This window comes from Eublepharis macularius, chromosome 5 (assembly GCF_028583425.1).
Source record: "Eublepharis macularius isolate TG4126 chromosome 5, MPM_Emac_v1.0, whole genome shotgun sequence".
Classification (NCBI taxonomy): domain Eukaryota; kingdom Metazoa; phylum Chordata; class Lepidosauria; order Squamata; family Eublepharidae; genus Eublepharis; species Eublepharis macularius.
The window spans coordinates 160,930,896-160,958,525 of NC_072794.1; the positions used below are offsets into that span (position 1 = coordinate 160,930,896).

Sequence of the window (27,630 nt, forward strand, 5' to 3'; positions counted from 1 at the left end):
ACATTCAAATCTGATCAAGAAAAGCACAGAAACCATTTGCTAGTTACGCTAAGCGATTTAACACTGATAACGGATGGGGAATCTCAAGTTTTGCTATGATAAAATGTCTGTAGAGACTCAAGTGACGAATCCTAAGTATTTGTTCAACCGAGAGGAAAATGACGTGGAATTTTGACCCTAGAGTTTGTCTTTTCTTTCTCATAAAAACTGCATATTGAGCATCCAGTCATTGAGTCTGAAGAAGTAGACTGAGGCATTTGCTCATTTTGTCAGTTTCTAAGAGCCAAGCTACAAGAGACGAATTACACGAGGAGGAGCACATGAAGAAAGTCGCAATGTTAGTGTCGCGCACAGGGCTGGGCACAGCAGGCAGGAGGCTCACTGGTACTGCAGGGCGGAACACAACAGGCAGGAGGTCAGTAGTCCAGAAGTCAGGTCAGGTGTCAGAGCCAATACGTCAGTCAGAGAGAGGAGCAGGCAGAAGAGTAGTCAGAAAGCAGGCCGGGGTCAAAATCCAATCCAACAGCAGGGCAGGGCACAAGGCAAGGCAAGAGCGTCCAGGCGTAGAGCTCTGGTAGCAGGGAGTGGCGAGCTGAGTTGCTTCCACGCTTGGTTTCCTCGGCGTCTTCCTTTTATGCTGTCCTAATGAGGAACAGCTGTTGCCTCTCTCTCTAACAATTCAGTTCGGTGTTGCGCCTGTAAACGGGCACTCCTTCGCCTATCCAACAGAGCTGACTTATCTCTATGTTTCCTCCTTTCAGCTGGCCCCAGGTGCTCAGGTTTCGCTTTTGCCCTGGGGGAGTCTTTGTCTCTTACAGCCTCTGTGGAGGTTTCTGGCTGTTCCTCATCCCTGACAGTCTCTGCAGAAGCTCCAGGCTGTTCTTGCTGAATTCCCCCTGGAGCAGAAGCAGTGGTTTCTGACTGCTCTTCCTCTCCAATAGCTTCTGCAGGGGCTTCTGGCTCTAGAGAAGACCCTTCTGGCCCCTCCTGCTCATCTTCTGAGGAGGACTCTGAAGCAATAGGTAAAGTGGCCAGTCGAGGCTGGGGCTGACTCATGACAGTTAGCTGGGAAGCTGACTTTTAAAAAAGATCGGAAGGCTTTGTCAATTTCCCCTCTCTACAGAGCCAGCAAATGCTGCTCCTCAGAGGGTTTGCTAATTTCCTCTTTGCCTCCCAAAGACTCTATCAGTTTCACCTCCCCTTCTAGGAGACAAAGAGGAGATTAACAAACCCTCTGAGGAGCGATCTTTGCTGGCTCTGCAGAGAGGGGAAATTGACAAAGCCTTCCCATCAGTTTTAAAACTCAGCTTCCCGGCTAACATTGCGACTCCCTTCACGTGCTCCTCCTTGTGTAATTCATCTCTTGCAGTGCCATATGACTCCTGTTGATTTTTTAAAAGTGTCTTAGTGTGATACTTCTACTCAAGGGTGCCTTGAAGGATCGTTTGGGCCAACCTAGTTGGGGTACGCATCGTGGAAAGGTTTTAAGGGGCATAGTTCAGTGCTAGATCATGGATGCATGTAGAACATCCCTGGTTCTGTCCGTGGTTAAAGAATCTGGGCTGGGAGGGCTAAAAATGGCCTCTCTGAGACATCTTGGCAAGCTATTTAATCAATAAGAGATTCTCTTGCTTTCATTTCCCCCCCTGCTAAGCATCAGTATCGGTTTAGCTGTGAATGTTCAAGCGCTCCTCGTGTATGTGAAAGTAGAGATCAGAGCTTGAAACAGCATGTCTGCCTGGAACCCTTTGATCATAACGCTTACATCCCGCACCAGCATCCCACCATTAAAAACCCAGCCCCCCCCCCGAAGCTTCTCTCGTCCTCATATTTCAAACTCCCATGAAAGGAGCTGTCCCTTCTAACTTACAAATGAATCTTTTCAAGTGACTTTCAACATTTTTGGAAAGAACTGTGTGGCTGAATCTTTAATTTCTTGGGGCACAGGAGTTTAACAAAAGCTCTCCTGAAGCTGTAGTGGCACAGCGGGTACAGGACGGGGTTGATGGCAGAATTGACCCACAAGAGCCAGAAGGAGGTCTCATACCAGAATTCGGGGATGCAATGGCCATGGCAAGCCGCTCGGATGATCATAAGAAGCGTGTACGGTGCCCAACAGAGGCCAAAAATGCCCACAATAACGGCGAGTGATTTGGCTACTTTCTTGTCCCGGGTAAGCCTAAAACGTTGCGTAACATTCTGGGAGACAACCTTCATCCGTTTCTCTAAGGAGAGGGTGGATGTGGAATTCTTATCGCTCCTTTTGGAAGAGGCTTTCACTTTGTTGCTCTGAGGCCCTGCACTCTCTGTGCTGGACGCCTGGGAGTGTTTTACATTCTCACGGGCGTTTTCCTTTTGCAGGTCCCATTTTGGAACATCCAAGGTTTCTGCCGGCGTTCTCTGTTCCCACTTACAGCATTTCAGGGAGAGCTTTGTTTCTGGACTCGTTTCCATCTCCTCCATGAAGTTTTGGCTCTGGTTTTCGTGAAGCACATCCAAGCGGATTTTGGTACGTTTCTGGATGTTGAGATAAATGCTCAGGTTGAAAAACATCACGCTAAGGAAAGGGGTGAAAAACTCGATAGTGGAGGCTGTGATAAGGAAATACCAGTTGTAGAAAAACTCGGCGTAGCATTCCCCGTCAGGTATGATGCTTCCACCAGATATGTATTCCCAGCTAATAATGGCAGGTCCATACAGCAGGAAGGCCAAAAGCCACACCATTGTCATCTTGAACACAGCTTGCTTGGTGTCCCCTTGCTGGGCTCTGTATGAAACCTGCAAAGGAGGGAAAAGGAAATACTTCCATCAGCTATGGCCATAAGGCATGGAGATACAAACACCCAGAGATGAAACAGCATTTAGCCAAATGTCATTCTTATGACTTTGGCGTTTCTGAGTTAGATCTTCTCTTGCCACATACTCAAATGTTCACTGGCCCCTCATTTTTTTTCCCGAACTCTGGTCAGCTCACCATTTCAGGAGAATGTCCTGGAACTTGTTTGGAAATGAAGAACGTGGATGAAAACAGAGGTGTGACGGAATGGGCTTTTAACGACAACCACCTTTGATTTATATACCGCCCTTCAGGACAACTTAATGCCACACTCAGAGCGGTTTACAAAGTATGTTATTATTATCCTCACAACAATCACTTTGTGAGATGGGTGGGACTAGAAGAACTGTGACTGACCCAAGATCACCCAGCTGGCTTCAAGCAGGCAGGGCCAGCTCCAACGTCGCTGGCACCTGAGGCAGCTTAAGGGCTGCCTCTGTGCGCACACACACTGGACTGTGTGATGACATCACTGCGTGTGATGTCATCACGTAGGGCTGGGCGTGTGCACGGGGGGGTGCCTTCCAGCTCTCCCGTTCAGTTGCTCTGTGGGCCAGGCGCAGCCAGCCACCCTGGCCACCAGCTGCGCCTGGCCCACAGAGCAACTGAACGGGAGGCTGCCCGCTCAGCTGCCCCATGCTGCCGCTGCCAGTATGCGCTCCTGGTTGGCAGCAGTGGTATCAGCTTTGTGGCATGTGCCCCTGCCCCTGGGCCAGATCTATGGGGGGCAGGGGGTAGTCTGCCCCAGTGCCGCCAGGGAGGGGGCGCCGGGAGCAGCTCCCAGCTGCCGGAGCATGCAGGCAGCAGCACGGGCAGCCTCACAGCCCCCGCGCTGCTTTTGCCTGCCCTGGAGGGCAGGGGGTGCGCAGCAAGCCAGCCGCCCCCTGTCCTGCGGGGAGGCAAATGCTGTGGGCAGCCTCGCAGCCCCCTGCACTGCCTTTTGCCTGCCCTGGAGGGCAGGGGGTGCCCGGCAAACTGGCCACCCCCTGTCCTCTCCTGCGGGGCAGGTGAAAGCAGTGCGGGCGGCTGCGAGGCCACCCGCGCCATTCACCTGCAGGGAGGCGAATGGTGCGGATGGCCTCGCAGCCTCCCACACTGCTTTCACCTGCCCTGGAGGGCAGGGGGTGGGCAGCAAGCTGGCTGCCCCCGGTCCTGCGGAGCAGGCAAAAGCAGTGCGGGGGGCTGCGAGGCCCCCCACGCCATTCGCCTGCGGGGAGGCGAATGGGTCGGGCAGCTTCTCAACCACGCATGCTGCTTCCATCCGCCCTGCGTGATGATGTCACCAAAGTGACGTCATCACACAGTGCGGGCGAGGCAGTCAGCCAAGGGTTGCCCTGGGTGTGGGCAACCCTAGATCGGGCGCTGCTGGCGCCCTCTCTGGTGCCTTAGCACCCCGAGGCAGCTGCTGGGCTGGCTTCAATGAGCGGGCCGCCCCTGAGCAGAGGAGTGGGGAATCAAACCCAGCTCTCCAGATTAGAGTCATGCTGCTCTTAACCACTACACCAAACTGACTTTCTTAAATGAAAGGTTTACTAAGTGCAGTACCTAAAGAGTGGAAAGAGTTTTTTAAAAACTGCCTGAAGGGAGAATGATTGACAGGCTGTTCCCCCTCTCTGTGATTGGCCAGTGAGAAGGTAACAGTTGGTGCTGACTGAATTGTAAAAAGAGTTGAAGTTTGGAGTCTGAAAAGGAGGGGCCATCTGTGTGAAGAAAAAGGAAAAGTTTCTCATAACTGGGACAGCTTTAGGTTTAAAGAAGACTTTAGTTAAAGTACTTAAGTACGCCCAGAGTCTTAAAGGGGTGTGTGTGACTCTGAGGAGGATCCTAGACCTAGTGTAAAGGGAAAAGAGTGCTGTACTGAAGTCAGAACACTTAAGCGGAAAATTGAAATCTATGAAGGAACCTTGTTAAGGTAACCTAAGTTTGAAACTACCAGTCTCTCATTTTTAAGATCTGTAACTACTTACTCTAATCTTTAAGAAGATTATTGTGCCTAATGCTTGTGAAGTATTCTGTTCTACAATCAAAAGTTACCTCAGCTTTACTTTCCCTGCCTACCTATATACCAACCCTGCCTGTTTAATAAATCTGCTGTTTCCTTTTGAACTTTACCCAGGCTCTAGTGCCTTTTTGTTTAAAGAAGGCTTGGGCTCTCCCTTCTCCCCTTCCAAATATTTCAGGCTGGGATATAAGCCAGAAATATATATATTTTAAAGTGTGGGACAAGAGGAACTTAAGATTATACCCAGAGACATGCTACCAGCCGCAGCAAGCAATCTTCACCGTTTTGGAGGGAAAATACGTCTTCCAATGAAGGGAGTGAGTGGGGCTTACATCATTAACAAGGCCATACTTTGTTAATAAATAAATATGCTGAGATTGCTTATGTCATAAGGGGCATCTCAACGAAAGGTCCATTGCTTTTGAAAAACATGATATTAATTTTTATGGCACTTTTAGAGCATACACAGGCAGACTTGCATAGGACCAGATCAGAGGGTGACAGGCTAACATCCTGAGCTTAGAAATCCATGCTTCTTTCTACCTGGCAAGGCTGGAAAGCCATTCTCTGGATTTGAATACGTTTATGGGATTATGTTCCTCAAGTCCTGTCAATGGCTGCTTGTACATATGGCTTGGCTTAATAAAGTCCTGGAAGCTGCTTTCACACACATTGAATTAATGCACTTTCAATCCACTTTCAATGCAATTTAGCAATGGTTTGCAAATAGATTTTCCTCTTTCACATAGTAAAATCCACTTGCAATTGGACTGAAAGTGCATTATTCAGTGTGTGTGAAAAGAGGTAAGTCTAGCAATTATTTTCAGCACTAATAGGTACAAATGGAGGTTTAGATTCCCTGGAGTTTTTCTGCAGGTGGAAGGATTTCTGATTTTTGAACTAGTCTTGTTCTTGAAGGGGACCCCAGGAGCAGGATGTGGAGGGACATTTCAGGCTGGCACAGGAAAGGAAAGGTGAGAAAATTGTGCTCGGTGATCATAAATCCTTCTGTCCATGGGAAAAGCTCCAGGGGATCTAAGCCATAATCTTTATATTCAGAGGCAGTGATTTCTGGATGCTGGAGGCAGGCAACTGGAAAGGGCTATCATTCCTTCTTGAACTTCCCAAGAGTATCCAGTTGACTTTATTTATTTACTATTCTTCATTTATACTCAGCTTTTCCTCCCAGCGAGGATTCAAAGCAGTTCAAATCATTCTTCTTTCCTCTGTTTTATCCGTACAACCACCCTGAAAGGTAGTGGTGGAGAGAGCCCTCAAATCATAGCTGATTTATGGCAACCCCTGATGGGATTTTCAAGGCAAGAGACTAACAGAGGTGGCTTGCCATTGCCTGCCTCTGCAACTCTAGTCTTTAGTCGGTTCCACACGTTTTTAAAGTGTGAGGCCCACGCATGGAATGCTGGGAGTTTTCCCCCAGGGATCCAGATGGCTCCGTTTGCAAAACAGTTGTGGGTTGTTTGGCTTCTGTTTTTTCGGCACCTTTTCTGGGAACGCACTTTCCGCAGTCACAGTAAAGGCGCTAAAAAAACTGGAAGCCAAATGGCCCACAGACGTTTTGCAAATGGAGATGTTGTCAGCGTTCCGTGAGTGGGCTGTCCCTTTAAGGGCCTGTGGAAACAGCCTTCATTGGAAGTCTCCCATCCAATTACTAACCAAGGCAGACCCTGCTTAACTTCTGAGATCTGATGAGAGCAGGCTTACCTGGGCTACCCAGGTCAGGGAACCCTGAAAGTTAGCTTGCTTGCTTGCTTGCTTGCTTGCTTGCTTGCTTGCTTGCTTGCTTGCTTGCTATCTATCTATCTATCTATCTATCTATCTATCTATCTATCTATCTATCTATCTATCTATCTATCTATCTATCTATCTATCTATCTATCTATCTATCTATCATTGCCTTTCTTCCCAATGGGGACTAAAGATGGGCATGAACCAGAAAAAAAATGAACCATGTGATTCGTGGTTTGTCAAATTTAATGAACTATGAACTTTCACAAACCTGCCCCCGGTTCGCGAACTGGTTCATTTGGTTCATGAAAACGTTACATCCAGGTCAGAAAATCGTCACTTCTGGGTCAGCAGAAGGTCACTTCCGGGCCAGCAGAAGGTCTGCAGAAAGTCCATCCCCTGTTGCCTAGGAAACTGATCGGCATCAGGCTGTCCGCAGTGACAAACCAAAAAACGAACCAAATGAACCAGCCTAAAGTTCGTGGCAGTTCGTCAGGAATGGGATCTGACAAACCACTGGTTCGCAAACCACAAACTGGCCTGGTTCATCATGAATTTTGGTTCGCATTTTGGTTCGTGCCCCTCTCTTGTGGGGACCCAAAGTGGCTCACCTTTCTCCTCCAGTTTATCCTCACAACAACCTTGTGAGATAGGTTAGGCTGAAAGGTCACCCAGCAACTTTCCATGGCAGAGTGGGGATTTGAACCTGAGTCTCCCAGATCTTATTCAGACACTCTAACCACTTCACCACGCTGGCTCTAGCCATGTCCAACTGTAACACATGTTAGGATCCTGAACCACAAATAGGCTGATAGTAGTCTAATGGTTTATAAGCAAAGTTATTTGTATTTTGTATTTCAGGAATGTTAAAATTTGGGAGCGTGGAATCTGCTTCAAGGACACCTGTGCTCTTCACTCTGATTTTCCCTTTGATGCATTTGCATAAAAGCAATATTAATTATATCACTGATGTAAAAAGCTTTTAGCCTCTGTATCTATAGCACGCTACTTATTGACATTTGGAGTTTTTTTGTAGTACTCTCGATTAGCTCATTAGTTCCTGTGTTGAAATGTATGATGTTAAATACAAAATATTAAAGGAGCCCTAGAGAGCCTGCCTTGGTCATTAAAGCATCATTTCATAAGGGGCAGCTTCTAAGGTTGCCAGCAGTCCTGGAGAAAAAAATGTCCCGTTCCTTTAACAAGGGCTTAATTGGATGTTATTTACTTCCATCCCATGGAAAGTTTCAACTGCCCATTTCCATGCATTAAACCTCTGTTAAAGGGAGAGTGCACCCCCCCCCCAGACCAGTTGGTAATCTGAGAAGCTCCTCTCACCCCCCCCCCTTCTTGTTTCCTTTGTTGGACTCATTTACAATTAGCCAAACAGCATGGCATAGCATTTCCTAGGTTGCCCCACTATCGTTCTGGAATGTTTGGAAAATCAAATTCTCTGCATGAAGAAATCTCACTTGTCAGGAACGAAGGTTCACCCTAACTATTTTCCTGGCCTGTCATTGCCTTCCACACAAGGAGACACGTATCCTGCCACTTTTGTTGCCAGGAATCTCCTTAGACTCCGTAGAAGTCTTCAAACGATGCTGGCACAATACATGCCACCGTTTTTTATTTCCACGAGGGAAGCATTCGAAGAGGCAGCCACTCACCTGTAGCCCATAATAATGCTGCCCAGGGGAAAACTTGGCCACAGCTGTCTCTTGCATGTATAAAATGGAAAAAAATGAGAACAAGGGATTTAATACAGCAGTGGGCATTAAAAAATGGCAATTCTGTACCTGATTCTTGAGTAATTATTGCATGCAGCAATAGGCAGCTCAATCCTAAGGGGGATGGAGAAAGAGAATAGGGACCGAACTAAGGCTAGCGCCGGTGGAACTGTCTCCTGCATGGGCGTAAATGCCTTTCCGCTGGTGGCGGCACCATGCGTGCTAATGCTGGCGGGCTGCCGCTGGGAGCGGGTGGATGGAGGTGGAGAAGCGGCGCAGGGCCCCGCGCTGGCGCAGGAGGGGGCAGGGCAGAGGGCGGGGCCAGAGTTAGTTTGCTCCCTAAGACCTTCCAGAAGCGGGAATGCCCACAGCGGCGCAAAAGAGCTATACCATGAAAAAACAAGGCATAGCCCATAGGCGCCCATTGAACACGGAAAACTCAGCCCCCTCTCCGAGCGCCCAGCCCCACCCCCACGGCCTGAAGGAGCATAGGATGGGAACTATCACGGGAGCAAATCTGTGTGCGCTTCCGGCGTGGACGAGCCTCCCTCCTCGCACCCAATCACCTGCAGACGCACCCTACAAAGCATCTGCCCGTGCTGCCCATGACCTCAGGTAAGTTAGCATGTGGCTGAAAGCTTTGCCCATTTGCTTTCTGCCATGGGTACTTTGAACATGAGGCGGGAGAGAGGGTACCCATAGTGGCAGGCACTGAGTGCACTTTGGGGACTCAGTGAGAAACGTGGGAGAAGTTTGCACTCGCTCAAGGGAAGAAGGGCAAAGTCCAGACTGTCTGGCTAACAATAACCACTCAAGTTTCCTTGCAGGTTATCTGACTCTGAAGTTCCATCTCAGTAAGGAGCGAGGAAGCACTTACAGGTAAGAGGAAGATGGGGCGCTTTCTAACCCAGCTCGCTGATTTGTGCTGGCTGCCCCATCACTTGGTTAGCCTTGGTGGGGGAGAGGATGGTGGCGGCAGCCCCTGCCTGCCCCAGAGGCAGATGCCCAGAAAACTACTCCTGACCGGGTGTTTGTAACTACCTGCTCACTTTCTCCCTTAAAGGTAAAATCACCCCAAGGCAGAGCGCTTCTTTGCCAGAGGGTCTTGCATCAGCTGGTCACCAGCTGCACCTGTGGAGCTCCCGCTGCTGCTCTCTACTATGTGCATTTTCTCAGATGTTGGAGTGTGGGCTTTGGCTCGGCTGAGTTACTTGCTGCACATGTGTGTCTTTCCCTTGCAGGCACTTCGCAACTGTCCGGGAGACAACCAAGCATGTCTGCTTCAACCCCTCCCCCAATCCTCTGCAAGTGTCGTTCAGATCCAGCCCAGGAAGTGATATCTCGAGGCAGTCAGCATCTCTGCCTCATCCCTGGGAGCACAGAATGAGGGCTGCTCAAAATGTGTTGGCTACCGAGGGATGGTGACACTTTTCCCAGTTTGTTGAAAAACAACAAACTTCTGTGTTTGCATGCCTAACTGATATTGTCATTAGCCCCTCACTCAACACCCTGTCACACACGCCCACTCACACATCCCCACAAATGTATCAAGTGGCACCCCGTCCAGCCTCCCTGCCCCCTTCTTCCTCTCAATGTGGGGTGGAAATTGAACTGTGGCCCATGAATGTCTGCGGGGTGGGGGGGTGGGGAGAGGCACTGAGGACTTTCATTCTCTGATAGGCTGAGCTGCTGGCATCTGATAAGCCAGGAAGATGGTCGCTGCAGGTGGAAAGCCACTGCCAGGGGGTGGGGGATGTGTTTGCAGAAGCAGGGATGGACTTGGTGTGGGGAGGGTCTGTCAGTTCACTCTAGGGGGGCATCTCCCCAGTACTGGGACATGGCTGTCAAGGTCCAGCCCCCATTCTCGCTTTGTAGAGATGCAGTGATGTGTTCAAGTTGCGCAACAGCAAGTCTAAGCATGCTTTTCATTCCCCTCGTTTCCAAACGGCCACCCAACCTCCCATGTGGTTCCCAAAGGGCATTCCTGTCACTTATTGATGGCCCCACCTCCCCCACCTGCTTGTCCAGAACCTGGGGACTACTTAGGGTTGCCAGTCTCCAGGTGGTAGCTGGAGAGCTCCCAGAATTACAACTGATCTCCAGGCAACAGAGATCAGCTCCCTACTATCTGGCCCTACTTTTCAGGGAGGGGGAACCTTTTTCTTTGGGTGGTGGGAGTGTGCCGCTGGTTGCCCCTCGCCTGAATGTCAGTGTGGCCATTGGCTGGTGTGAGCAGGGTTGTCAGAAACGGTAGGCGGGACCTCCCAGGGGCCGCTGCATCTCACCTTACCACGCTCGGGTGCCAGCAGGACTATCCTGCAAAAGTCCATAGGGTGCTGTGCAGCGCCACCCCATTTACACCGGCGCACAAGCGATGGCGCTGCCTGGGGGGTTAGGATTGGGCTGTAAATCTGAATGCAGGCAGGAATAGTTGGGTCCTTCGTTTACTACACCTGAGTGGTTCCTAATAGTCACTGGTGAGTTCTTCCAGATGTAGCAAAGGTACATTCAAATATAGTTTCAATCATCCCAACCGCAGGTGTGAAAACTACCTTCTACTAATTTTAACATTTCTAAATGCTGTCTCATTGGATCTCAAGGACAGTAAGAAAATGAGGAGTCCCAAGAGCCTGGAATATTGATCCAAAATAATAAAGGGTTACCATCTGTAGTTTTTATCAAGGCTGGAAGCCGTAGATCCGTGCATTCAGGGGATTTTTTAAAAAAGACCCACATTCTGGCCCTCCAAGGCTTTTGATCTTGCTTTTTGTTTCCCATGAACCCTGCCTTCCAGATTACAAAGTGGGTAGGGAAAGGACAGAAGCCAGGGGGAGATTAAAAGTGACGGACAGCAATTTTCACCTAGCTGTGAATAATTTCCACCTTGTGAATAATTGTTTAATTGTTTAAACTTTAATTATACATTTCCAAAACACACACACCAGTACATGAGGAAAGATACTAACCATACGAGACAAGCTTATTTTGAGCACCAACTCTAGCACACTTCCTGGAGAAAAGGAACGTGGTGCTTACCCTAAGGCGAGGTGTTCTGATATGGATGATACTGTGAGCCGACTGCATGCTTATCTCTTCATACTGGGGAGTTTAAACTCACCGTTGAAGAATACTGGCTGACTGGAGAGGAGGTAAATGCAGCAGTCAGATGCCCTTTAGGTGTTCTGACAACACTGGTGATTCTTATCCCTGGGCATTTCTTATGTGGACAGTGTTTCCATGATCAGACCGTGTGGATGGTGCTGATAATTTAGTTTTTTCCCACATTGGCTCAGCTCAGACACAATGCAAAACTATGGTTTAATTAAATTAACTATGGTTAGTAAGATGTATTAATTATTATTTATTCACTTTATTTATACCCTGTCCTGGTGTAGTGGTAAGAGCATGGGACTAATCACAGCTCTTTCACAGCTCTCTCAGTCCCACCCACCTCACAGGGTATTTTGTTGTGGGGATAATAATAACATTGTAAACCGCTCTGAGTGGGCGTTAAGTTGTCCTGAAGGGCGGTATATAAATCGAATGTTATTAATGTTATTATTTCTCCCCAATGGGCACCCCACGTAGCTTACCTCATTCTCTTCTCCCCATTTTATCCTCACAACAACCTTGTGACGCAGGTTAGGCTGAAAGTGTGTGACTGGCCCAAGGTCAGCCAGTGAGCTTCTATGGCAGAATGGAGATTCGAACCTGGGTCTCCCAGATTCCAGTCCAACATTCTAATCATTAGGCCATGCTGGCCACTCTACTAACCAGAATCCAAACCAGAATACAAACACGTGGTTTGGCATCAATTTATTAACCATAGTTAGTCTTAACCATGATTTCATGTGACGTCTGGGTTTAATTGTTGTTGTTTTTTTAATCTCAGAGTTTGAAGAGACCACCTGGGTCATCTAGTCCAACTCCCTGCCAATGCAGGCACTGCAACTATGAGCAGAACTACAAGTGACAAAAGGCACAGATTGGACACTTGTCAGCTTCCCTCAAGTTTTGATGGGAAACGTAGGCAGCTTGGCGGAATGTTGGACAAGTGACAGTTGAAAAGTCCAATGGACAGCAGTCAGAGAGCCAAGCTGCAAGACCAGGATGCCTACATTTCCCATCAAAACTTGAGGGAAGCTGACAAGTGTCCAATCTGTGCCTTTTGTCACTTGTAGTTCTGCCATATAATATCTCAAATAGGTTTCCGATTGATGCTTTAAAACCTCCACGATTAACCACCTCACAAGGGAAACTGTTCCACTGTTGAACTCACCATACCATTAGGAAATTCTTCGAATTTAATCAAATCCCTCCAGCACCACTGTTTGGTGCAGTGGTTAAGAGCAGCAGAACTCTAATCTGGAGAATCGGGTTTGATTCCCCATTCCTCCTCTTGAAGCCAGTTGGGTGACCTTGGGTCAGTCACAGCTTCTCAGAGCTCTCTCAGTCCTACCCACTTCACAGGGTGATTGTTGTGGGGATAACAACAACAGGTTTTGTAAATCGCTCTGAGTGGGAGTTAAGTTGTCCTGAAGGGCAGTATATAAATCAAATGTTGTTATTGCTATTTTTATTATTTTCACTCCCCAGTCACAGAGATGCATGGCCAGAGGGAAGGTGCCTGGCCCAGAGGAAACCAGCAATTGAGAGATCATCTGCAAGCCTGATTCTGGTTTCAGACTAACCATGGTTAAAATAAACCACGGTTTTGTGTTCTGTTCAAGCTGAGCCGTAGGCTGCATTGCTTGATTCTAGTTCTCTGCAACAGGTTCAGCTGACTGACCCCCAAATATTACCCTGCTATGCTGGAGATGCTTGCAGATAAACAACTCGAGGGAATATCTACAAGACACCCTGGATTCTATTATCTGAGCAATCACCACTTACACTTGCCAGTCTTTGCCGGCTGGAGCGCATACGTACATTTGCCTGAGGGAAATAATAAAGATGGCTTTCCCGATTCTGATTCGAGCAAATCAGAGTTTATTTGAAATTCATTTGTGATATGTGAACTGAACCTCACATCTGCTCTATAGAGATACCTATACTAGCCTTCCTTACAGGGCTGTTGTAAGGATTATTGTAAAATCTAGTTGACTTTTCCATGGAAGCTCGCTGGTTAAACTTGGGTTGCTGATTCTCTCTCAGGCTAACCTACCTCACAGGGTTGTTGTGAGGATAAAATGGAGGGGGAAAACGATGTTGTAAACTACCTTGGGTCCCTTGTGGGAAGAAAAGTGTAGTATAAATATAATAACAACAACAACATTCAATTTATATACAACTTCAGGACAACTTAAGGCCCCCTCAGACTGGTTTACAAAGTGTGTTATTATTATCCTCACAACAATCACCCTGTGAGGTGCGTGGGGCTGAGAGAGCACTGAGAGAGCTGTAACTGACCCAAGGTCACCCAGCTGGCTTCAAGCAGAGGAGTGGGGAATCAAACCAGGTTCTCCAGATTAGAGTCCTAAATAGCTGAATAATACTTCTTTCTTTCCTCTTAGGGGGACCCAACGTTCTCCCTTCCCATTAAGATTCCTGCAAAAATCCCGTGAGGCAAATTCGATTGAAAGAGAAAAATTAGCTCAAACTCTCCTGGTGAATTTTGGGGGAGAGGAGGAGTTTGAACCTCTGTGTCCCAGATCCCAGTCCCAACACTCAAACCACTACACTGTACTGCTGAGTGCAAAATGTTTTGAATATTGGATGTGGCGTTTAAATTTTATTATTGTTTTCTTTTATATTCTCCTTCCAGCTGCATTGAGAATCCATATAAAAACTGTGATTATAAATCTATTGTTCTATGTCAAATTTATCTGTTAGGATCATTTTGAATCTTCCATTTTTTATACACACACCTATTTATTTGTTTTATTTTATTTAGAACATTTTTATACACCTCTCCAGGAACCTGCCTGAGGCGGCTTACAAAATAAAAATAATAAAAGCGAAACATTAAAAGATGTGAATTAAAATCCAACATTAAAAAACCCAGCCACAACATTAAAAAAATAGGTCAGAAAAACATTCACCTCTGAGCAGCATAACAGTTTCCAGATTAAAAACACACTAGAATGGTGTTAAAAGATCAACCTCTTAATTAAATCCTGGGTAAACAGAAATGTTTCGCCCTGCGACCTAAAAGAAAGCAATGCCAGTGCGCCCCTAGAGAGCCTCAAGGGGAAGGACATTCCATAAGCAAGGTGCCGCTACAGAAAAGGCCCTGTCTCTGGCTGCCACCCACCTTACCTCTGAAGGTAAGAGCACAGAGAGCCAGTCCTTAACTGGCAGGCTGGACAATATGGGACCTAAAGCACCTAAGATGCTTGAAGTGTACATTTGAAAATGTAAAATATGAAGAATATCATCAAATGTTTGCAAACACATTAAGGTACACTCAAGGAAGAGCTGTGATAGCCGGGACCTCCCTGTTGTATTACTTTGCGGGGGGGGCGGGGAGACAACGTTTGGGGGGAAAGACAACACCATGCAATGGCCCTTCCTGAATGTGATACATGATGACTGTCATGCCTGCATATGGGAAATTGAGGCTTGAGTGTATGACTCTCTTCGAGGCGATCAATATTCTCACCCTTCTTGGCCTCACAAAGTTCAGGGAAGGCTCATATTCCTAACTCCTAAGATACTTTGCTACAAAGTCCTTGGGGAAAGGGCAAGACGAAGATGCAATAAATGAATAAAATCTAGTGCAAGCCAAGCCTCTGATTAGATCATAGATCTTTCCCTGGGAAATTGCTCCCGTTTTTACATGACTTTAAATATCTCTGCTTATCTCCCGGCGAGATAATTGAGTTTTTAACATGGGCAGGTTAATCCATTAAAAATATGGTCTGTGCTCTTTCAAATGCTCCATCATCTTTCGTTGTACCATGACTTTGAACTGCTGTTAAACGTTTCATATAAGCCCTCCCCCCCCCCACCTTTTCCTTCTTTTTTGAGTTGGGGAGGTAGTCTTAATTTTCACATGCATCAATAATGTATTCTCAGCTAGGGTTAGGGGTATGCTGAAGCAAACGAATGAAATCCAGTTTCTCGCACAAAACCCACAATTGTCTCCTTCATAATAATGTCAGCCTTTGGGAGTTTCAAGGTTACTTTCTAGTCATATTATATAGACAAATTTGAAATCAAGTGGACAATCTGACAAAGGCTCCAAATTGAAGACAACCACGGGAGGGAAGTTCTGTAATCAGTGATGCCGTCCAGGCAAGGGGTTTGTTACAAACAGAGCACAAAATTGGTTATTACAATGGGGAGCAAAAGAAATCACCCTGTCAAGAAATTTTCAGTGCCCCAAAGAAACCAAAGTAGAATGGACAATTTCCTAGATATTAGTTCTCCCACTATCTGCTCAAATCAATGTTTATCTTCGCTATCTAATGATAAAGCTCTTCTACTAACTGATTCTAGTATTATATTGTCGAAGGCTTTCACGGCCGGAGAACGTTAGTTGTAGATTTTCCGGGCTGTATGGCCGTGGTCTTGGCCAAGACCACGGCCATACAGCCCAGAAAATCTACAACTAATTATTCTAGTATTATTAATGAGACTAAAATATCTCTTTTTTTCAACATTTAAGTTACTGGAAGTAGATTTTTCCAAAGATTCTGTCCACGGCCTCATTCTCTCTCATTTTTTTATTACCGTTAACTTTGTATCCTTTCTCACCTACCACTCCATTCTTTGTTAAAAAGACCTCAGCAGACCAAATTTTACAATCAAGTACAGTGTAATACACAAATCAAATACAGTTGCAAGCTTGGCCTCTGATAACTGTGGATCTAAGTATCTTACTTTACACTGGTAAATATCTCCCCAGTGAAACTTACGTGTGTGTGGTGCCCTCAAATCATAGCTGACTTATGGTGACCCCTGGTGGGGTTTTCATGGCAAGAGACTAACAGAGGAGGCTTGCTATTGCCTGCCTCTGCAACCCTGGTCTTCGTTGGAGGTCTCCCATCCAATTACTAACCAAGGCTGACCCTGCCTAGCTTCTGAGATCTGATGAGATCAGGCTCACCTGGGCTATCCAGGTCAGGGCCAATGAAACTTACATGTCAGGAAATAGATCCAGAGGAGTTAGCCGTGTTAGTCTGTAGTAGCAAAATCAAAAAGAGTCCAGTAGCACCTTTAAGACTAACCAACTTTATTGTAGCATAAGCTTTCGAGAATCACAGTTCTCTTCATCAGATGCATGTCAGATGCATGTCAGGAAATGGCGTTCATCGTGTGTCCATCAGAGCATGAACGAAGTAGGGTTGCCAGCCCTGCACTAGCAAATAATGGGAGATTGGGGGGGGGGCAGTTCCTGGGAAGGATGATGTTTCCGGGGAATGCAACGTCAGTTCCAGGAGATGATCAAGGAATTTCCCCATTCCTTTGATTTTTTTTCTCCTTCTCCTCAGATTATTGAGGGTGAGGGACTGTTCCTCACATCATTGTGGACAGAAGGTTCTCCTCTGCCACTGGGCAAATGGTAAGTCTAGGAAGAGGTGAATTTCTCACCTATCCGGAGGGAAGTGTATGTATATGTAAAAGAAAGTGTACTTTTATGTGATGGAGAATCAGGGAAAACAAGTATCAGAGGGCCAAGCTAGAAGTGACGAGTTACACTTGAATGTGATCGAGTGGAGCGCAAGTGAACAAGGAGGAATACATGTGAGGGCCAAGCTACACATGACGAATGACACTTGAACGGCAAGTGGATTGAGTGGAGGGCAAGTGAACAGGGAGAAATACACTTGCCGTTCAAGTGTCATTCGTCATGTGTAGCTCGGCCCTGAGTCTGTTCACTTGCCATTCAAGTGTAACTCGTCATTTCTAGCTTGGCCCAGAGGTATGAGTTGGCTGAAGTTTCTTGAGGTGCAATCTCTCTCTCCCTGGGGATCTGACACGGAGAGAATATCAACTGACCTGTAGGAATACCTTTTTGCCTCCACCACTAATCTCCTCATGTATACAAATAGGCAAACAGTATAAAAACACCGTATGTTAGCAGTCACACCCCTTCTCCCTATTAAAAGGGCAGCTTATGAATATGAAACATCATAAGCCTCTTCCTCATTTGCCTTAAGTGCGAAACACTGCCTGGTCAGGCAGGAGAGATGCCAACCCTGGCTGGAGCTGGAAAATTACCAGAAGGTGAGTCAGGCTGACTAGTTGCCCTTCCACATCTCGGAGAAGCACTTAAGAAAAACAAAGAGGTTTTCCAAAAGTTCCTGCTTTATCTCATCAATGCCCTTCTATACCTTCATCACCCCTTTTTCTTAATCTGAGCTGTTCAGGGACCTGGTAAGCGCTTCCCATCCTGCAGTCGCAGGACATCAAGCACCCTTCTCACCTATAGTCCCTCCCAGATATGCATAATCCAGCCTTTCCCAGTTTATTGTTTCACCTCTGGACAAGCCATTAAGCTATTGTTTTGGGAGTAGAAGATGCAATTCTGCCCCAGGATGAGTTTTGCTCTATAACTAGGCTGCTTTTCAGCCATACGCCATGTGTGTGTCCTTGGATCCTATGCACACACTCAGACACATGTCTGACCTGCCTTCTTCCTGCCGCGAAGTGCTGGTCAATCAAGCTACTGTCTCTACACACTACCTCTCTATCCTAGACTGGTAAATATCACCCTAACCTGAATCTCTCTCTCTCTTCCTCCCTGATCTTCTAGTTAGCCCTGTGAGTTTGCTGCATGTGATTTTCTGTGTGTTTGCCTTTCCTGTTCCTTTAATAAAAACCATTCCTGTTGAGCTCCTGCCTGGTTTATTCAGAGAGTTCTCTAAGGGAACCATCCTGGTATACATTGGTAGAGATATCCTGGTTACTCCCTCTCGCTTCATCTCCTTGAATGATAATTCCCCCAACTCACAAGGAGACAACCCCCACCCCCACCCCACTTAGGGTAACACATAAGTCTTCAGCGCTCTCTTCTCCAAAGGGAACAAGACCAGGAAAACACGGACCCTGGATCTTCTCAGAGTAACAATACACTATCTATCTACTAGTTTGCATCATCTGTTTGGAGAGCAAAATTTGCAACATATATACTCGTTTAGAATTATTCCCATTATTGGGAAACAGCATCAAGTAAAGACCACACTTTAATTTCTAATTTATTTATCTGGAAAAAACCTCTTTCCGCTTGGATCTGGAGTTATTGTTACAAGAAGACCCGAGGCTTTCTCCTGACAAATTATCTTCTCAGAAGGGAAAGTCTTGGCAAAAAAAGTATTAAATCAACTTGGGATCAACAAGGGATTTATTTGGAAGGGTATCAGTACAGACTATGATTCCGTCAAGGAGCTCCTTAATCTCTGTGTTGACAGCAGCTGTGCCAAGGAACCGGGAGAAGAAAGAGGCTGAATTGTTCTCCTAAGCTTCAGTTCAACTTTTTATTTCCTTTTAACCTGGCCTTGCTGTCAAGGTTTCTAAGCCAGGCCTAGAGATTTGCGTGACCCTGGGCTTTTTTTCTGGGAAAAGAGGTGGTGGAACTCAGTGGGTTGCCCGCGAAGAAAATGGTCACATGACTGGTGGCCCCAGTCAAGATCAGGAGGCGGGGCCACCAGCCATGTGACCATTTTCAAAAGGTTCCGGAACTCCGTTCCCCCGCGTTCCTGCTGAAAAAAAACACTGGCGTGACCTATATCCTCAGGTTCACAACCACAGCCTACCTAAACTTGAGCTGAAGAGGCTGATTTCCAGTCTCCATTTCCAGCTCCTTCAACAGAATTCCTGGCTCCTGACCTGAGCTCCCCTTGCCTCTTTCCTTGGACTGTCTCCTTGCCTGCAACCTTGGCTACTCCTGACATCACTTCCTGTTCTTCCCAATGATCGTCAACCTGCTCGAACTGCTTACCCAGTTCGTGGTGAAGCTTTGCAAGTACATCTGTCTCTCTTGTTTCTCATCTGTCCTGCTACCCATCTCTGATGCATCTCTTGCTGGGGATACCACCTTTTGCGTGCTGGGCTCCCTCAAGCACCCGTGCGTATGGTTACAGCATAGTAGGAAACATAAAATTTCCAACATTTCATAAAAGATTCAGAGAAGAGCAGGAAGAGATGATTGCTCTAGTTAAATCTGGGGCTGCCAATAGGCAAACAGCAATAGACCATGCAATTTTATGGTCTGTCAGCTCTTTGCAAGCTGGGACTCACCGCTCTTGTCACGGAGAGGAATCTATCGTAGCTGATCAGCACAATGTTGAAGACAGAAGTGGTGCACAGCAGGTAATCCATCACCAACCAGAGCTTGCAAAAGCTTCGTCCAAAGGTCCATTTCCCAGTTAGGACATAGGGTACGTACAGTGGAATACAAAAGGCACCTGAAATCAGAGAAATAGATTTATGTTTTCAAGTTTTGCTCTGTTAAATCTCTCATAGACTGAGCACAATTCAGGGCACACCCATGAATCTGCCTTATACTGAATCTTGGTCTGTCAAGGTCAAGGTCAGTATTATCTACTCTACAGAAGCCTAGTTGGTTCAGGCTAGCCCTGTCTCTTCAGATTATGGAAACTAAGCAGGGTCAGCCCTAATTAGTACTGAAATGAGACACCATGAAGGAAGTCCCAGGTTGCTCCCAGGTTGCTACACAGAGGCAGGCAATGACAAACCACTTCTGTTTCTCATCTTGAAAACCCCTGGGGTTGTGTCATGATCTGGCTGTGCCAGGAAGGCCTAGCAAGGCCTCAGAAGCCTGTTAGCAGTGGAAGTAGGCCTGCCTACAATTCCCAGGAGCCCCTGGGCCGTTTTGGCACCCTTTTTGGCCAATCAGAACACAGGGGGCTAGTGCTATATAAGCCTGAGAGGGGCAAAGTCTGTGTTCTTTCTCCCAGGGAGCAGGCCAGAGGGGGTTTCTGCTAGGGAGAGAGGCCGTCATCCAGGTAGGGTGAGAAGACAGTTCAGTTGTGCTAGGGCCTTTTGTTTATTTTGCTTTCACCCATCTATTGTTGCTAATGCACCTTGCTTCTTTTTGTTTGATATTAACTGACTTCCTTGTAAATAAAGTAGTTTGTTTGTTGTTACTCTGCTGGGTCCTCCTGCCTGTTTATTGGCCAAGCTACTGAGGTCAGAAGGGTTGGGAGGGTACTCTGGGCCTTCCCAGAGTGGTGGCAGCATATGGTGGCTCACCCTACCTGAGGCATGACAGGTTGCCATAAGTCAGCTGAAACGTGACAGCACTTTACACAGTTATAAAGATGTGCCCTGATCTAGATGGCTCAGACAAGCTCAATTTCATCATATCTTGGAAGCGAAGCAGAGTTAGGTCTGGTTCATGTCTGGATGAGAGACTAGCAAGGAAGTCCAAGGTTGCTACACAGAGGCAGGCAATGGTAAGTCTCCTCTGTTCGTCTCTTGCCTGGAAAACATGGGGGTCACCATAACTGGGATGCACCTTGACAGCACTGCATGCACACATTGCATACTCTGACTGGCCGTCGGTCTCCAGGCTTGCAGATTGAGTCTTCCCTATCACCTACGACCACATCCTTTTGACTGGAAATGCTGGGGATTGAACCTGAAACCTGCATCCAAATCTGATGCCTTCCTCTATTCATATTTGCGCCCTAGTGGATGATAAAAACTGGGTGCCATGAACGGCAATGATGTCACCAACAATCTAGTCGCTGAAGGGGACAGGCCAGTCACAGTAGACTAACAGTCAGTGTGATGGAACTGGGAGATCATTTGTCCTGAAGGAAAAATATTTTACACAGGATCCCAAGAAGTCTTGTGGTAGGGAGAGGAAAGAACTGGGATGGCAGGAGAGCTGAAGATTTGGAGCTGGGGCTGGAGAAGAACTTCACAAAGGGACAATGGTAAAACACACACACACACAGAGGCACTTCTGTTCTACCAGAGATTTATCCAGCTGGCCCAGGTCCCAAGTTACTACAACCTAATGAGGAGTTCACTTCTCTAACTGCATTTCATTGCCACCCCTTCACAGAAGAGCCTGACACATATTTGCACAAGCTTGCCACCACCAGAAACATGCAGATACGCTAGCTTCGTCTTTCTGGCAATGCAGGGCAAAAGCCTATGCATGTTTGAGCACCATTGAGCATTTTGAGACTTACTTCTAAGGAGATATTCCTACAATTTTGCTGTGAATCCCCTCCATTTGATTCTATAAAAGTAAAAGAACCACAGCCCTTTCCGGGCCTCCTGCATCAATCTGTTATTCATTTTTTATTACATTCTGCTCTGACAACAGGAGCACATTTTAGGAAGCTAACATAATTCAGATTCAGGCAGGCATTTCCCCATTTTCCTTTTGTACATTGCAAAGCATGGGGAGTAAGTTAGGCTTTTATGCTCTGGAAGAGTGACAAGCCGACACAGCAATCTTGAAAGAGAAAAAAATATATAACTTATCCATAAAAATACTGATTACAGAAAGGAAACATTGAGTCAAGCAAGAAAAACTCTGAGCAAACGATAAACAAAAGAACAATACTCTTTCCCTAGGTCTATAGATCAAGATGGGTAGCCATGTTAGTTTGTCTGTAGCAGTAGAAAAGAGAGTCTAGTAGCATCTATAAGACTAACAAAATTTGTGGTAGTGTATCTATGAGTCACAGCTCATAGATAGCTGAAGAATTGAGCTGTGACTCACAAAAGCTCATGTTTACGTGTTATGTACCATCAAGTCGCCTCTGACCTATGGTGACCCTATGAAGGAAAGACCTCCAAAACGTTCTATCATTAACAGACGTGCTCAGATCCTGCAAACTAGAGATCGTGGTTTCTTTTATTGAGTCAAGTCATCTCATTTTAGGTCTTCTTCTTTTCCTATTGCCTCCCACAATTGTAAGCAGTTGGCCTGGCCTCCGCCCTCTTTAATAGCTGTTTAATATATAGCTACCTGTGATATAAAATCACAAGGCCCCTGGATTAAATGTAGTTTGGATTGCAAACAGGAGAATTCCAGCTAGCAGTTGCTGAGTCCCGCCTGGGAGATCCAGGCTTGAATGGAATGCCACATGTAAATGCAGGGTGACCAGCGGTGATTAGTTTACAGTCCTCTCAGATCTGAATGGAATCCAGAGCAAGATATGTCTCACAGTGTCTTCCCACTTAGCACATTCCTTTCCCTTCTTCCATAATGAGATCCCCAGGCCATGATTGAGGAGAAATCAATTAGCATTCATAAGTTGTTATAATTCACACTTTGGAAAGGTACATTCCCCAACTAATTTCATCAACTCAGCTCTGGTGGAACCCATCAACAGAGTGTCACTTTTGTGCAGTCCCAGGAGAGACTTTGCATTCTCTTTTACAAACCCCGTAAACGACAAACCAACAATAAGGAGCCACAATGAAATATATAACAAAGTACAAATCAATTTAGTCGTGTATACTAAGTATAATAATAAAGTATGTTCATACAAAAATGACAGTACAATCAAACATTCTTAACAATGTGACTAATTGCTTCACAATAGACCATAAACCCTCAATGAGTTCCACCAGTGAACAACACTTGTAAATGATTTTTCATGCAGTACATTCCAGGTGCATTCCCCTAGTTCACTGGAGTATCTAGCCACAGATGGCAAAGCATTGAGGGCCCCTAAGAAAAACTCCAAGTTGGGGTGGGTCGCACTGTGGATGTGAAGTACCCTATGGGGAATCCAGTCACACCGGGTTGATGGCTGCACCGCCCGCAATTGTCTATTGTGAAGCAATTAGTCACATTGTTAAGAATGTTTGATTGTACTGTCATTTTTGTATGAACATACTTTATTATTGTACTTAGTATACACGACTAAATTGATTTGTACTTTGTTATATATTTCATTGTGGCTCCTTATTGTTGGTTTGTCGTTTATTGTGTCTAAGGAGCCACCTCTGGTTCTGTTGCTTTTACAAACCCCGGCAGCAAATTATCAAAGTAATCAAACCTTTGTTATTCCCAAGAATTGACCATTGGAGTCTTTGTTCCAACAGTTGGGAGGGCTCTCCTACCTCGAGGCAAGCTTTGCCCTCCAAGAATAGTGCCCTTGCCCCATTCAAATCGCACACACTTACTGAATCCAAAGTGCTGCTCCCTTGAGGTTACACCCTAAGCCTCTTGCTCTCCTGGCTGAGGATGCCGGTGTTTGAAGCTCTCCCTCCACAGACTTTCCTGTTCGCCAGATAGGTAATTATCGCCTTGCAAGCCCTCAAATCTATTCTGCTTTCACCACTGCTTTTCTTAGGCCTCTTGTGTGCTTGTATGCAATCTTGTATGTGTGTGTTTGAATTTTGCTCCTTGAATAAAACTAACCTTTAATTAAGAACACTGACTTTGTGTGCCTCCTTGGGAAACGACTCCGTAAATTACTGGTGGAGATTCCATTGTTACCCCTCTTGTATAGACATCTTCCTTGCCGCTAATTCCCCCACTTATTCACAAGGAGACCTATTCAGGTAACACTTTTCCTAGCATTATTGACTTTTCCAGAGAATCTTGTCTTCTCGTGATGTGACCAAAGTACGATAGCCTCAGTTTTGTCATTTTAGCTTCTAGGGAGAATTCAGGTTCGATTTGATCTAGTGCCCACTTACATACGAAAGCTCATACCCTACCACAAATTTTGTTAGTCTTATAGGTGCTACTGACAAAGTGAGCTGTGACTTGTAGATGCTACTGGACTCTTGCTCTTTTCTGTTCCTAGTTCTAAACTTTGATGCTGCTTTAAGAGAAAGGGGAACTAATACTCTTTTTTCTTCCTGTCTTATCCAGGGTATCTGTCCTAGTGAAAAAGACCACCTCTTTCCACCTCAAATCTCAGGTGATGATCTTTTGGAATTTCTCAAACAAAAAAATTGCACATGAAACACCCACACTTAGTAGGAGATTCGGGTCTCCTGGTTCCAGGAGATATTGGTGAGGGTACAGTCCACCACAACCTTTGGTTTCATTGGCTAATCACTGCGGATGTATCAGTTGACATGCTTCTAGCCTAACAGGTTCCCTGCTGAAGTCTCATCTTGGACAAAAAAATCGGTGTTTACAGCTCTAGTTCTACCTGTAAGGGCAGCCTTGGAGCAGTCACAGAGTGCAACACTCCTTTCTCCAAGTTGTCGATTTATAGAGGATACCTGTGGATAGTTTTGAGGATAACATGGAGGATGCTTTCTGCTGTGAACTCCTTGGAAGAAGGGCAGGAGAAAACATGTTAAAGAAATAAGTAAAACCAGGGACTGGGATCCTGAGTTAAGAAGGAAGTAACAAAGCAAAGCAAAAAAAAAATTATCACTCTTTTGCTGAAATTATCAGATTCTTTCATTAATTGTTGCATAGAACCGTTGAGCCAGAAGTGGTCAAAGGTGATTGTATTCAGTGTCCTACCCAGTTTCCCTTCAGCAAATAGAGACCGCATTGTACAACGAGGAGCAGAGCCAACGATTTACATGCTTTGGCCAGCGTTGCTTCCGAGCAGGCAGAACTGGGTGGAGCTCGCACATGTAGCTGCCTTCTAGTGAGTCAAACTATTGCTTTTTCAAGGTCAGCGCTTTCTGCTCAGGCTGACAGCAGTTCTCCGGGGTTGCAGGTAAAAAGTTTTTCACATCACCAACTACTTGATCCTGTTAGCTGGTTAAACCGGGCGCCATCGGCTTACAAAGCAGATACTTTACCACTGATCCACCCTACTCATAATTACACTGCTCTGAAAATGAGCCAATAAAGCAACTGGGGTTCACTGTTTGAGGGTCAGGGTAGGACTGGGGAAACCATAGTTCAGGCCCCCTATGATGGACCCCCCCCTTCACTCTCCTCACTGTGAGGCAGAATTTCCCACCAAAATTCAGTTCAACTGCGTTGACTGAGCAGCCCCAAGAAGTATGTTAACATTTGTGGTTTTGAAAGTCTGTTTGTCCCACCCTGACAGGCAGATACAATTTTGGCTTGTAGCCCAGGCCAGGAACTTGATGGGGGAAAGCAGGAGCCCTCTTCCTTCTGTCCTTGGAAATGACACTAGAGACTCCATAACATTCAAAAAAGAAATAACTTTATTTAACAGGCAGGGATTGAGTAAGTGCGGTCAGGGGATTGAAAGCTAGAAGCAAAATGTGGTCGGTATTACAGAATACACTTCTTGTAACAGGCAAAATAGCATCCTTGAAGCTTACTTTCATATATTCTTGGTTCTTAACAGTGAGAGGTGTTTTATTAATTTAGTCATAGCTATAGCGTTCCTTCAGAAAGTTTCCTGTGACAGTTCAGGCTTCCTGGAGTTTGTCTCAAACCATTTCCCCTTCACAACAGACCTGCTGTCAGTTCCTGTCAGGTAGACCCCTCAGACGCTCTCCAGTGAACACACATTGGTTCCAATAGAAAAGGCTTTATTCAGGATTTTACAGTTCAGGTCTGATCTCCATCATAGAGTGAACATTCAAAACAAGAAGACAATATTACACTTGAGTTTTCCCGCGTTCCAGCAACGGTTACGTTTCGGTGTGCAGGAGTACACTGGTTCTGTGAGAACCCGTTATAGTTATGGCTAAGCTGTTGAGTACACAATACTGAATTCCCAGCATCTGGGCAAAGTAACAAAGGCAAGCGTTTGGAGTCTCCAAGGTCATTTCTAGCCTGGAGATGCACAGTTCCGTAAGATAACAGGAGGCCCATTCTGCCTGGAGGAATAAGTTATAATATGAAAAGAACATGGCTACTGAAAGAATACAGCAGGTTAGACATTCAATATACTGTGGCATCAGTGTCAGAATAAACAAACAAATATGGCATGGATATACAGAGGCATGATACCTGGGGTCCTCCTCAGAGCCAACCCCTCTTAGAAACTGGGCAGGAATTAATCTTCTCCTCAGAAGATATCATATAACCTTTTTTCTTTTGGTTGGAAAGGGAGTCTCAGCCCACTTGTCAGGCTTTGGCCGGGGCGTAGCTGCACAGGGCATCGGTGTACCTGAACTTTGGTCCTTGGCTGTGGACAGGGACTGCCCAGTTCTCCGCTCTGTGGATGGAGGTGAGGTATACATCACCCTTGCTCCCTCTCTACCACTTGCACACCTGCTCAACCTGTCAGGGTCCCAGCAGCAGCATCCTACTTCCAGCCTTCCATGGCTTCTACCTTCCATGCCGCCGCCGCCGCTGCCACCACCTCCTTGCTCGCTCGCTTGCTCGCTCTTCATTCTCTCCTTCATCTCCCTCCCGCCTACACACCCCATCCTGCCCTGTGGGTGGAGTTCCCTTATATTCCTTCACCCATTCCTAGCTCCACCTGCCAGCCACGCCCCCAGCACCCTAGCCACGCCGTTGGCTGTCCTAGGCAGTCACACCTGTGGTTGCTTTGCTGGCTGCCTTGGCTTTCTCTGTTAAGAGCCTCAGGCAGCCCCATCCGTGGCTGCTTTGCTTTCAGCGCTGCCTAGTTCTAGCTGATTCCTTCTAGCCTGCGTGCAGGCTGGGGCGTGGCCCTGTGCTGCCCTTCCTCTACTGCAGGTAAGGCTGCTGACTGTCTTGCTGCTGGCTGGCTGGCTGTTCCTACTTCCTGGGCTTTCTCCCTCTGGTCTGATCCCCTCCTGGATGTCCTCACTCTCCCTGTCTGGGTTCCCAGCCTCCCAGCAGAGGGTGGGGCTAGCTGGCTTCCACCTGCCCCGTCTAGCCCTCTGAGGCTTGGGTGCTGCCTCCCGGCTGTCCCCCTCCAGTTCCTCTAGGCAAGTCTCGGGGCTGAGCCTCAGACCCCGGACACCACTACACAATCACTCTTGCCAAATCACACTCCCAGTTCTCTCATGTTTGTGTAAAGGGTGCTCCAGTTTATGCTGACACTTATACTTTGAGTTCTTGGAATTCTTCCTCAGGACAGTAATACTACAGTTAAGGCAAAAGTGTTTTCTCCCTTCCTATAAAAGGGAACTTGTCTGAATTTCTTGTCAGACTCCCTCACACTAAAATCCTGTTAGACTCCCTCACACTAAAATCCTGCCTTCAGACTGGTACTAATAGACCAATCAGAGAAAAGGGAGCAGCCTGTCACTCGAGCTCTCCATTCCAGGGAATCGTTGACCCTTCCCCTCCCAGCACTGTGATTTTGCTGAACTTCTGCAACCTGCTGTTAAGTGCAGTCTGTCACATCCCGCCTTAGTCATGAACCTTACTGAGTAACCTTGAGGCACCTGGCAGCTATTCACTCTCAGCCTACCTGACTTCAAAGGGCTGGAGGAGAGAAGAAGCATGTGCTCTGCTCTGAGCTCCTTGGCGGAAAGGGTGAGATAAAATTTTGATAGATAGGAAAGACCTTTTGGTGGCAATCTAAGCAGACAACACTAGAGACAAT

At 46.5% G+C, this 27,630-nt stretch overlaps 1 protein-coding gene across 1 annotated transcript in view; it reads right to left on the reverse strand.

Annotated features, from left to right (window-relative positions):
• Positions 1-1,893: 1,893 nt before the first annotated feature.
• HRH3 (histamine receptor H3) overlaps positions 1,894-27,630 on the reverse strand; it is a 38,859-nt gene continuing 13,122 nt past the window's right edge. Inside the window, exons 2-3 of the mRNA XM_054981424.1 lie at positions 19,496-19,662; positions 1,894-2,778 (exon numbers count right to left, since the gene is read on the reverse strand). Of these exons, the coding sequence (XP_054837399.1) occupies positions 1,894-2,778; positions 19,496-19,662 (1,052 nt within the window). The remainder of the gene's footprint in view (positions 2,779-19,495; positions 19,663-27,630) is intronic.